Source organism: Artibeus jamaicensis, unplaced genomic scaffold, assembly GCF_021234435.1.
Source record: "Artibeus jamaicensis isolate MK-2021 breed Jamaican fruit bat unplaced genomic scaffold, CSHL_Jam_final contig_452, whole genome shotgun sequence".
NCBI classification, from domain to species: domain Eukaryota; kingdom Metazoa; phylum Chordata; class Mammalia; order Chiroptera; family Phyllostomidae; genus Artibeus; species Artibeus jamaicensis.
This window is the reverse complement of record NW_026521837.1, coordinates 19114606-19127215: the sequence shown is the minus strand read 5'-3', so window position 1 is coordinate 19127215 and position 12610 is coordinate 19114606. Positions and strand designations below refer to the sequence as shown.

The window sequence follows — 12610 nt, the reverse complement described above, 5'->3', positions numbered from 1 at the left end:
AGTGGGACACTTTGAATACATGTATCCCTACAGGGACTCAGTACACAGTAATTGTCCACTCCTTGCCTTTCTTCCTCATTCTTTACACCTTCGCCCCCCTCCCAGGTTTTATAAAACAACAATAGCCTTTTTATTAAGGGCTGCCTCAGAAGTGAACCAACCCCCCATCTGTGCTGATTCAACTGATCCTTGACCAGGATGCCTGCCATTTTATGAGGGGAATGAAACGGGAGAATTGGCAAATTCTCCAGTTTTTAGCCTCATGCTTATACTATTTGCAGTAAGGGTGTAATGGCTTCACTATTACTTTTATTTTTGACTCCTTTTTGCTTTAATTAGCTGCTCCAACACCTGTCAGCTCAGCTCTCCGTCCCAGCTAAACTGGCTCCTGAGAGGGTAGCGTTAATCATCCAACTTTGTTGTCATTGTTCTTTTTCTCCTTCCTTCCGCTTCTCCTCTTCCTCCTCCCGGTGCCCTTCCTTCCTTCCTTTCTTCTTCTGTATTGTGTTACTTATTCTGCCTTTTTTGTTTTTCCATATAAACTTTAGAATCAATTTGTCAAGACAATACTGAGTCTTCCTATCTGTGAGCATGGAATGCCTGCCTCTTCAATTATTTAGTTCTCTGATGACTGTCATAAGAGATTTGTAGTTTTCCTCATATAGCTCTTACATATTTTTGTTATATTTATACTTAAGTGTTTCACTTTTTTTTTGAGTGCTAAAGCAACCAGTGTTGTATTTTTAATTTCAAATTCTAATTCTTCATTGCTGGTAGACGGGAAAACGATAGATGTTTGTGTATTAACCTTGTATGCTGCAACCTTGAGTTTTTTTGCAAGCAAGAGTTTTTTTGTTGATTGTTTTAGATTTTCTACACACACAGTCATGTCATCTGCAAACAAGATAGTCTATCTTTCTTCCCAATCTGTATACTATTTATTTTCCTTTTCTGTTTTACAGCATTAGCTAGGATTTCCCAGTATGATGCTGGAAACAAATGGTGGGAAAGGACATACTTGCCTTGTTCCTGATCTTAGCAGAAAAGCTTTTAGTTTCTTACCACTAGTTATAATAAATGTAGTTTTTTAAAGATATTCTTTATAAAGTTGAGGAAATTCCCCTTTATTCCTAAATTGAAGAGAGGTTTTTATTTTATCATAGATGGACGTTGAGTTTTGTCAAATGCTTTTTCCGTATCTACTGATATAATCATGTGATTTTTATCTTTTAGCTTGTTGATGTGATGAATTACATTAATTGATTTTCAAGTGGCAAATCAGCCTCAAATACCCAGAATATATCCCACTCTGTCATGGGTATATAGTTCTTTTTATACATTACTGATCTGCTAGTGTTTTATTATGGATCTTGATTAATGTTGATGAGAGATCTTGGAATGTACTTCTCTTTTCTTGTAATGTCTTAGTCTGGTTTTGGTACTAGGGCAATCCTGACTCCATTAAAAAATTAGGAAGTATTTCCTCTGTTTTTATTTTCTGGAAGAGACTGTAGAGAACTGGTATAATTTCTTTCTTACATGTTTGGTAGAGTTCACCAGTGAACCCATCTGGGCCTGATACTTTCTGTAATTGAAGGTTATTAATTGTTAATTCAGTTTCTTAAATAGATAATGTCATATTCAGATTGTCCCTTTCTCCTTGTGTAAGTTTTGGTATGTTGTGTATTTCAGGGAGTTTGTCCATTTCAAATAGGCTGTCAAATTTGTGGGTATAGAGTTGTTCATATTTATGCCTTTATTATCCTCTAAAAGTTCATGAGATCTGTAGTGATGTCATGTCTTCCATTTCTGATATTATTTGTGTCTTCTATCTTTTTTCCCTTAGCCTGGTTAGATGCTTATTAATTGTATTGATCTTAAAAAAAAAACAGATTTTGGCTTTCTTGATTTCCTAATTTCTACTTAATTGGTTTCTCTTCTAAAATTTCTTTTCTTTGGCATACTTTGGGTTTAATTTGCTCTTTTTCTAGTTTTCTAAGGTGGAAGATTAGATATTTGATTTTAGATCTTCCCTCTTTTCTAATGGATGTATTCAATGATGTAATTTTCCCTTTAAGCACTGCTTTCACTACATATCACAAATTTTGATAAGTTGTATTTTTATTTTTATTTAGTTCAAAATATTTAAATTTCTCTTGAGTATTCATCTTTGAGCTATATGTTATTTAGAAGGGAGTTGTTTAATTGCTCAGTATTTTGAGATTTTCCAGCTAACTTTCTGTTACAGATTTCTAGATTGAGTCCACTGTGACCTAGTAGTATACACTATGATTTCTATTATTTTAGACATGTTAGGGTGTGTTCTATGATCCAAAATGTGGTCAATTTTGGTAAATATTCTATGTGAACTTGAGCAGAATGTGTATCAACTGATGTTGAAGGAGGTGGTCTGTGCAGGTCAATTATATCTAGTTGAGTAATGGTGCCGTTGAGTTCACCTATGTCCTTACTGGTTTTCTGCTTGCTAGATCTCTCCATTTTTGATAGGTGGGCATTGAAGTCGCCAACCACATTTCTGGGTATATCTTTTTCTCCTACCGATATGTTAGTTTTTAACTCATATTTTAATGCTCTGTTGTTAGACATATCACATTAAGGATTGTTATGTCTCTTTAGAGAATCGATTCCTTTATTATTATTTAATGCCTGTCTATCCTGGTAATTTTCTTTGCTCTGACATCTGCTCACTATGAAATTAACATAGCTACTCCAGCATTCTTATTCTTTGAATTAATATAAGTGTGGTATGTCCTTCTTTATTCCTTTACTGTTTCCCCCCTTTTTTTTCCTGTATAAAAAAGGAACGCAATATAAAGGTAAAGAAGGAAGGAGAGGACAAGGGACATAGTCCCTGGTGTATGGTGAAATAGAAGGGGAGGAGAAAGGTAAGCCTAAAAGGAGGCGAGGGAGGGGAATGTCTTTAAACCAGCTAGCAAGACATTCTCCAAAAAGGTGGAGGAGGATCTCCACAGCCTCAGAGTTAAAGAGGAACAGAGCACCTTCTCAGTGGGGGGCTCTCCAGTTCACTCCAGCGTTTAAAGAAAGGTAAATGACTGCTTCTCTTGGTTCTGTTGCAGCCACTCCACTGCTCATTCTGGGTTACCTTCTGCCTTTTGTAGATAAGAGAGCTGCAGGGCTCTGAAGGCAGAGATTTGCTTATGTGTGTTAAAAGTCAGCACCTCCAGGGGAGTTCCAGCCAAAATGGAGGCATAGGCAGAAATCCTTCGCTTCCTCGTACAATCAAAAGGAGGATAGCAACCCATCTAAAATCAATAAAAACAAGAAGTGTCAGAAAATCAAACTGCATAGAGCTCCAAAAACCACAGAATTAAAGAGACAGTCAAACAGAACAACCAGACCAGTAAGAACCTGAGGCTAGGTGGCAGACTGTGCAGGTGGGGCTGACTTAAGGGGAAACTGAGACTCAGAGCTGGCTGTGGACTGCAGTGGTTGCCACAGTGGGAGAAACTCCCAGTCTCTCAGGAGAGTTAGCTGGAAAGTGGGCTAGAGAGGAGCAGGAGAGCTGCATCATTCTCTCTGGCCCCTCCCCCACAGGCAGTGCCCACAGCTCTGCAAGAAGGGTTGCCCTGCCCTAGTGCATACCTAAGGCCCCGCCCCCTTACAACTTAACAGATGCCCCAAACAAGGGAATAGGGCCACAACGAAAGAACAGAGCAAAACCTCAGAAAAAGAGCTAAGCTATGAGGAGATAGCCAACCTATCTGCTGGAGAATTCAAAGCCCTGGTAATCAAAATGCTCACAGAACTGACTGAGCTTGGTCAAAAAATGAAAGAACAAATGAAAGACACCCCGAGTGAAATAAAGCAAAACTTTCAGGGAACCAACAGTGACAGAAAGGAAGCGAGGACTCAAAGAAACAATTCAGAACAGAAGGAAGATATAAACAACCAACCCAAACAAAATGAAAAAACAAGAATTCAAAAAAAAAATGAGGAGACTTTTGAACCTTTGGGACTACTTCAAAAGCTCCAATATCCAAATTGTAGGGGTGCCAGAAGGAGAAGAACAACAGCAAGAAATTAAAAATTTATTTGAACAAATAATGAAGGGAAACTTTCCTAATCTGGTGAAGAAAACAGACATCCAAGAAGCCCAGAGAGTCCCAAAGAAGTTGGACCCAAAGAGGAACACAGCAAGATGCATCATCATTAAGTTACCCAAGATTAAAGACAAAGAGAAAATCTTAAAAGCAGCAAGAGGGAAGGAAAGAGTTACCTACAAAGGAGTGCCCATAAGGGTATCAGCTGATTTCTCAAAATAAACTTTGCAGGCAAGAGGGGCTGGAAAGAAGTATTCAAAGTCATGAAAGGCAAGGACCTACATCCAAGATTACTCTATCCAGCAAAGCTTTCATTTAGAATGGAAGGGCCAATAAAGTGCTTCCCAGATAAGGTCAAGTTAAAGGAGTTCATCATTACCAAGCCCTTATTAATATGAAATGTTAAAGGAACTTATTGAAGAAACGGATAAAGATATGAACAGTAACAAACGAACCTTAAATAAAAAGAAAGAAAAACAATGAAAACAAAAACTAAGCAAACAACTAGAAGAGGAACAGAATCAGAGAAATGGACATCACATGGAGGTTTTTCAGTGGGGAAGGGGGAGGGAGGAATGTGGGGAAAAGGTACAGGGAAGAAGAAGCATAACTGGTAGTCATTAAATAGACAGGGAGAGATAAAAATAGTATAGGAAACAGAGGACTCAAAAGAACTTATATGTACAACCCATGGGCATGAACTAAGCGGGGAGGGGAATGCTGGAGGGCTCTGAAGGCTGGAGGGTTGGAAGATGCAGAGTGGAGGGAAAATAAAGGGGGAAAAATTGGGAAAACAGTAATAGGGATATCAATAAAATATACCTAAAAAATAAAAGTCAGCATCTCCAGCAATAACTCTGCTCCAGACTCCATCTCAGGTATCACTGACTGCACTGGGTGGAGCTCTCTGGAGGAAAACGGTCATCCAGGTAGAGACACATCTTGGATCCAGTCTTCCTTTGGCAGCAGCCCAATCAGGTGAAAGATTTTGCTTAAGTGGTCAGCTTCAGAGTTTGCACAGAAGAGAGGCTTTCAACGAAACATCTTAGAAAAGTTAGACAACACTCCACAAGTGCACAGGTGCTGCATGTGTAGACTGCAGGAGAACTTCCGGAGCATGGTACCAGAGTGTAACAACCATGGGTGTAACTGCCATCTGGTAGCTCTAGATTCTGGCCAGGCCGAAGTCCGCCAACTTGACTGTCCCACCACTTGTCACCAGAATGTTCTCTGGTTTCAAGTCTCGGGGAACAATGCAGTTGGAATGAAAAAAATCCAGGCCTTTTAGAAAATGGTTCATCAGATCCTGGATGGTCTCTACTGGCAAGTCTGGTGGTGGAGGGGTGGCACTTTGTCCAGATATGTCCTTAGGTCTTGGTCCACATGCTCCAACATCAGGGTCACTTTGGTCTCTTGGTCAGTTTGGGCAATGGCACAGACTTCCATCAGTGGGACAACAATAGGATGCTCAAAAGCCTCCAGCCACCTCAGTAAGGCCGCCTCAGTAAGGCCACCTCACTAATTGTGCTGGTGGGAAGGCCCCCTCCAGCACCTCCTCTATTGGGGACTCTCATGCTCTTGAGGACCACAAAGTGGCTGCTGTGAGGATCATGGGCCTTGTACATTGTCCCATAGGCACCAACACCAATCTCAGCCACTGGCTCATATGGAGGCGTAGCCATTCTCACATGAGAGGAGATCACCTCCTGCCAGGAGCTGCAGGGCATGGGGCAGCCTGTTATAGGGCCCAGGAGCTAGTCTCTGAGGCACCACACGCTAAAGCTCTGTTCAAAGCACCTGGATGCTATGGGCCACAAACTAGACACAGGCCACAAACTAGACACTGGCCACAAGGAGAGCAGCTTCCTTACCATTACTCTCACATGTGACTAGCTGCCCACTCTTCTTTTACTTTTAATCTATATCTGTCTTTATATAGTTTTTTAAAATATATTTTATTATGTTATTATAGTCGTCCCATTTTTTTCTCCTTTATTCCCCTCCGCCCTGCACTCCCCACTCCCACCAGCATTCCCAAACCTTAGTTCATGTCCATGGGTTATAAATACAAGTTCTTTGCTTCTCCATTTCCCATACTATTCTAACCTCTGCTTGTCTATTTTGTACCTGTCATTTATGCTTCTTATTCCCTGTACTTTTTCCTCCATTCTCCTCCATCCCCCTCTCTACTGATAACCTTCCTTGTCATCTCCATTTCTGTGAATCTGTTCCTGTTCTACTTGTTTGCTTAGTTTGTTTTTGTTTTTTGAGGTTCAGTTGTTGATAGTTGTGAGTTTTTTATTATTTTACTGTTCATATTTTTTATCTTTTTCTATTTCTTTGATGTCTCTTTAACATTTCATATAATAAGGGCTTGGTGATGATGAACTCCTTTAACTTGAGCTTATCTGGGAAGCACTGTATCTGTCCTTCCATTCTAAATGATAGCTTTGTTGGATAGAGTAATCTTGGATGTAGGTCTTTGCCTTTCATGACTTCAAATACTTCTTTCCAGTTCCTTTTTGCCTGCAAAGTTTCTTTTGAGAAATCAGCTGACAGTCTTATAGGCACTTCTTTGTAAGTAACTGTCTCTTTTTCTTTTGCTGCTTCTAAGATTCTCTTGCTCTTCCTCTTCTCCTTCTGGCATCCCTATGATTTGGATGTTGGAAGGTGTAAAGTTCTCCTGGAGGTTTCTAAGCCTCTTCTCACTTTTTTTTTTGAATTCTTCATTCTGTTTGGGTTGGATGTTTATTTCTTCCCTTTGTTCCAAATCATTGATCTGAGTCCCAATTTTCTTCCTATCACTGTTGGTTCCCTGAACATTTTTCTTTATTTCACTTTTCATAGCCTTCACTTTTTCCTCTATTTAGTGACCATACTCAAATTTCTATGAGCACCTTGATTACCAATGTGTTTTGAACTGTGCATCTGATAGATTTACTATCTCTTCATTGTTTGGTTGTATTTTTCTGGAGCTTTGATCTGTTCTTTCATTTGGGATATATATATTTATCTCAGCACACCTGTTATGCAGTAAGGAGCAGAGCCTTAAGTATTCACCAGGTTGGGTCAACCCACGACGTTGCTGCGTTCTGGTGCTGTATTTTGGGGTAGGGGTCCGAGAGGGTTCAATGCCACTTGTTCGGCTCTTGATGGGCTTTCAGTCACTTCCTCCACTACCCACAAACAAATTGGGCCCTTCTGGTTCTGATTCCCGGTGGGTGAGTTTTTGTACATTGACAGAATGAGGACTCAGGCAGCCTATGTCAAAGCTGAGGGTCCATAACCCCCTTTTTCTATAGCCTCTCCAAGTGCTTCCCTGGAGGCCCCTTGAGGACCATGCCTGTCTTAGGTCATTTTTCCCTTGAGGAATCTTACCTGTTATTGGCTAACCCATCATCTGCTCAGGGCCCAGCAGGGTGAAGTAGAGGGGGCAAAGGTGGTGTTCCTGCCAGGGAGATAAGCTTTGTCTCCTTAGTGGCTTAGGGTTCTAAGGTCTCTCACTCAGCCTTGGCCATGGGGGGTTTCTGCTTCTGAAACCAGGCAGGGCGGTTCTCAACATCCATTTACACAGTATAAGGTTATAGGAGTGGGTGACTAACTTTAAAATTGTATTTTGATGTTGTGCTTTTAAATTATGTAAGCTGAGAAATTTTATAATTCTTCTTCCTGGAAATAATGGACAAAAAATTATCCTGTAACAAAATGAAAACATCATGTCATCTGTGTCAAACCCAATTTTAGGCAGAATACTTTTTAGGGCTTTCCATTTGATTTAAGCTCTCTGTTTCCAATGTGAGGTAATCCAAATGATGTCATGTGCTTGTGTCCTGGAATTAAACAAGGAATGACATCTCTATTTCTTGTTTTTTAAAGAATAGATTCCCTAAAATATTTCTTAATGGAACAGCAGAATATATCCAAATACATTTGCTGGCATGAACTTTCCTTTGACTTGGCTTAATAGAATCTCTGGGATTTATGAAAAAATTTCTTTGCTACTCTTGCAGCCATTAAGTCATGTTATCACTTTTGAACAGACTGGGGATGGCTATCTATTGCCACTCATTATGGTATATTATTTGAAGTGAGACCTTTGCTCTATCAAAAGTAAGGATGCTTCTGGACTGAGAAAGGCTTTGAATCAGTGAGCATCTTTTTCCTTTAATATCAAAGGGCTCAACTGCAAGGAGACTAAGAGCCAGGAGAGGAGTGTTTGGTCCTGTCTGCCACTGTATGATAGGCAAGTCATCTGACTTTTTCGGACCCCCATTACCTCAGCTGTAAAGCCAAAGGGTTGAGCTGTATAATCCATAGTGTCCCTAATGCCAAATGCTAGGCTTGTGAAAAATACTGATTCTGAAAAGATAAAATATTGTCCTGTGTACACAGATTCATGCAATTCCAGAGCCATTACACAGCAAAACAAAGCGTGGATTTCATGAAGGGAGAACTTTTTAAAGTCTTTCTCGTAAATAATGAAATAAGGCAGGTAACATCACACAGGAATAAGCCAGTCTATTTTATGGAATGTGAAATTTCCTCCATCAACTTCCTAGGATCACTGTTAAAACTTATGCAAAAACGGAGTCAAGTAGGTCGCGTGACTAGGAGACCTGGAATAAACCTGTGGTATTTTGGGGATACCCTCTCATTGTTAGAGACAACCATCTATTTAACTCATTTTATGCTTATAACGACATGAAAAACAACCGCCTACATTTTCGAGTTCAGGAAGTAGAGGTATTAGAGATTTTGTGGCTTGCCAGGTTCCACAGATAGCGGCAGACTTTAAATTTGCCTGCGCATGTAGGGAAGGGTTCTGGAACCTCAGGAGCCTCCTCTGCGGAGCATCGTAAAAGAGAAGGTCTCGGTGCACTGACACGGTCAGCTAACGCGCTGGGCGTTCTGTGAGTCAGGCCCCTCCTACACGCTGTACGCAGCTTGTCTGGGCTCTCAAAACAAACCTACGAATTAGGCCCTTTTAGTACTACTCGCTTGCTCTTTGAACGGTTGGGTAGTAAGACCGCCGTGCAGCTGCGGGAGGCGGGCGTCACCACCGCGCGGGGGACCCTGCAGAGTGGTGAGGGGTGTGGGGACATTTGGGGGGCCGAAAGTGATGGGGTGTCACAGAATTTCGCTTCTCTGAAGCAGCTTCTCTAGCTGTGGCGTCCTCATACTATGGTCTTCCCCAGAGCTCCCCCGGGCTTTGCGCCACTTTGCGCCCAGAGATTTGTGTGTATCGATTACCTTGCACGTTAGCGTGTGTCGGTCAGGCACCGGAACAGCGGGAGTGAACGCTGAGGATGGCGTAGACCTCGGAGTTAGGAGCTCCGAGCGTTGCGGAGGGGCTAGCGTTCCCGTGCAGGCACCTAAATCGGGCATCCCTGCAGTTTAGTAGGTCTGGAGGCCGGGCCTCTAGCCCAGGACCGGGAGAAAGGGGGGCGGGGCCGGGAGGCGGGGCCGGGGAGCGGACGAGGAAGGCTGAAGTCTGGGCTCCTACCGAGCCCTCTGTGGCTTCCTGGGCCGCCAGCAGCTCTGTAACGGAGACCTCAGCTCTGGGTCCCAAAATGCAGCTCTGCCTGCTGCTGCTCCTGCTACTCGCGCTGTGTGGTGCGCACCCCTCGGCCGCCGCACGCAGTCTCAGCCTTCGGGGAAGTTGGAAGGTTCGCAACGGGAACGGGTCGCTGGAGCTGCCCGGGGAGGTCCCTGGCTGCGTGCACGTCGCCTTGTTCCAGCGGAAACTCATCCAGGTACCGTGTGTGGCTGCCCCGCGAGACTGCATTCTCGTTCCCTTCGTGGCGAGGGGCCCAGGAATTGCCTAAGAGCCTCCTTCCGCCCTGTCCCGGGCTATTCTCCTCGATTGGGCACTGACTTCCTCTGCAGCTTGTGGTCTTTTGGGGGAACTGCCAAGCGCTGTTGGAGAAGAGAACCACGGGGAACCTGGCTGGATGGAGATGGACTGACCCGCGCTGGGACCCCAGTAACTGGAAAGCGGAAGTTTTCTCAGGGCAAATTGTCTTGCTACCCGCGGTGTACTTATTGCCATAGTTCTCCACCGAAGCGTGGATAGGAAGAACATGTTGTCACTGACAAAGCCTAAGGCAGGGCTTACTTTTTCAACTACCTAGACACTGCAGAGGGGGATAGTCTTTGGCTAAGTAAATGTTTAGTGTATTCAGTAATGTCTCAAGTTTTCATTTTCTTTTTCTTTTCAGTTTTTCATTTCCGCTGTTAGGCTTCAGAGGGTCATATTTGGGATTTTGCAACACATGGGTTGAGTAGACAAACCTGCCAGTATGAGGTTAGGATTGTCGGTGTGAGTGTAAAGGCTACATAACTTTTACAGCTGATTGGGATATGAAAAAAGGTGCTCTTCCCAGGGCGTGTGATGTGCGTGTTTCTCAACAGGTGCTCCAAATTACAGACTTTTGGAAGACGTTTTCCTGTTTGACTGTGAGCAGAAGTTTGCAAACAGACTTACCTTCCACTGTTTTCATGGTTCCACCTGCTGCCGGTCGTTTTCCCGTTCTTTGTCTTTGCCTGAGTAATATGTACTTGATAAATAGTTTGCATACATTGTCTCAATTCTCATAAGAACTCTATGGAATATGTCTTTGCATTTGATGGATAATATGGTGTTAAGGAGCCCAGAGCAGTTAGAGAATTTTCCAAGATCACACAGCAACTAAGTGGTAGAAATGTATTCTGACCTACACTGGCCTCATGCTGCAGCCTGGGTTTTGCAGTATGCTACACTTACCCCAGTGTTTTTAAAAACCATGTGTTTTTGAAGCACTGTGGTTGACTGTCAGGAGTATCATTCAAAATTTACTTAAATGGCAAGGTGATCAACTAGGTTAATGCAGTTTCTGATCTGGTATGCATTAGCTTTTTTCCAAGAATGTATGTCAGAAAGGAAGTTTATTTGACACTACAGTCCAGTTTATTTTTAAGTAAATAATTCTCAAACTTAAGTACTTTATTTTTTAGTTACCAAACTTGTGACATAGACCACAGCTGACTTTGGCACCGCGAGGCTTCACCTACACATGCTTTGAGAGCACCTGTGTTCATTTTGCAAAGGCCCTCCTTGCCTCATTTCACTGGTACAATTAAGACAATGTGAACTCATTAGTGGCTTCAGCAAGTCAGATTATTGTTCCATGTTCTAGGGCCAATATCAGGGAACAATGTTTGGTAACTAGTCAGTGAGAATGAAGTTGCTCAAAATATGAAATAACTGACTTTTCCTCATGGGAATAACTTTCAGTTTCTCTTAAATCTGTTCATAAATTCTTACGAAAACTTTAAATTTCAGTAAGGTGGGTGTGAGTCTTAAATGATGGTGGGATGAGAGATGGGGGTTTTATGGGGTTTGGGGAACTCCAGGCCCATGGACAGTAATGACCATCAGTATCACTGTTGAATACTGTGATGTTGTTATGGCACCTGCTTTATTACATTACTTTTTGGTGCTGACCTCAGAAAATATTTTATAGTTTAGAGCAGACACTGGCCCAAATACTGTGTTTATATGAGAACTTAAACCACATCTTGCTGAAGTCATTCACTTATTTATTCACTCCCCTAATTATCTATCTCGTAAGTATTTATTCACTACCTCCAGTGTGGAAGGCTCTATTCCAAGTGCTTGATGTCAAATAGTGAATAAAACAGTCTTTGGCCAATAGACATTCTAGTGGAAGGGACAGATAGTAAACAAATTAATAGATAATATAATGACAGGTGGTGCACTGAGTAAAAATAAAGCAGGTTAAAGGAAGAGAAAGTGAAGGCTGACTGGGAAGGATGGCTATTTTTAAAAAGTAATTAAAGATAGCCATTTGACAAAGTGACTTTTAAAGCAGAGATCTTTTTTTTTTTTGAGGTCAGTTTTAAGGAGAAGTGCATTCCCAGCAAGGAGAAAAAAAAGACAGGCATGGGGAGGGGAGAGCCCTTGAGGTGGGAGCATGTTTGGACCTTACCACCAGGAGTGGTAAGCAGGCCAGTGCGACAGGAGCCCACAGGGGCCAGATCATACAGGGTTTCTAAACCATGGGAAACGCTTTGGATTTTATTCTACAGGTGATGGGAAGCTATTGGGGGTTTTGAGCTTGGACTTGAATGATTAGATATGCCTTTTAGAAGGTTATTTTGGCTTGAAGACCACAATGCATCAGAATGGAAGCGTGGAAACCAGGTAGGGGACTGTTATAGTTGTACCGGCAAGAGGTGATTCTTGGCTTGGTCCAGGGTAGTACCAGTGAAATGGTAAGAATAGTTGTGAGAACACATTTTGAACATGGAACAAACAGGATTTGTTTAGTTGGATTAGTTAATAGATTGAATGTGAGGTGTGCAAGAAAGAGGAGTCAAGAAAAACTCCAGGTTTTCAGTGTGTGTAGCTGGCCAAAAAGAGGTAGTAGTTACTGAGAGGCTTAGGTGTCTTAGTTCTCTCTCTTCTAAAGGTTCTTATTCAGTCATTCAACCTACTATTATGCCGTACACTAAAAGAGGCATTAGAA

The 12610-nt window shown here is 42.1% G+C and overlaps 1 protein-coding gene and 1 pseudogene across 1 annotated transcript in view; one reads left to right on the top strand and one right to left on the bottom strand.

The window, feature by feature from the left end:
* Window positions 1-2652: 2652 nt before the first annotated feature.
* Window positions 2653-7072, bottom strand: LOC119065770 (cyclin-dependent kinase 4-like; annotated as a pseudogene).
* A 2162-nt stretch (window positions 7073-9234) lies between these two features.
* The window catches only part of MANBA (mannosidase beta), a 118145-nt gene continuing 114769 nt past the window's right edge, over window positions 9235-12610 (top strand). Inside the window, exon 1 of the mRNA XM_053666401.1 lies at window positions 9235-9835. Within this exon, the coding sequence (XP_053522376.1) occupies window positions 9653-9835 (183 nt within the window). The 5' untranslated portion in view covers window positions 9235-9652. The remainder of the gene's footprint in view (window positions 9836-12610) is intronic.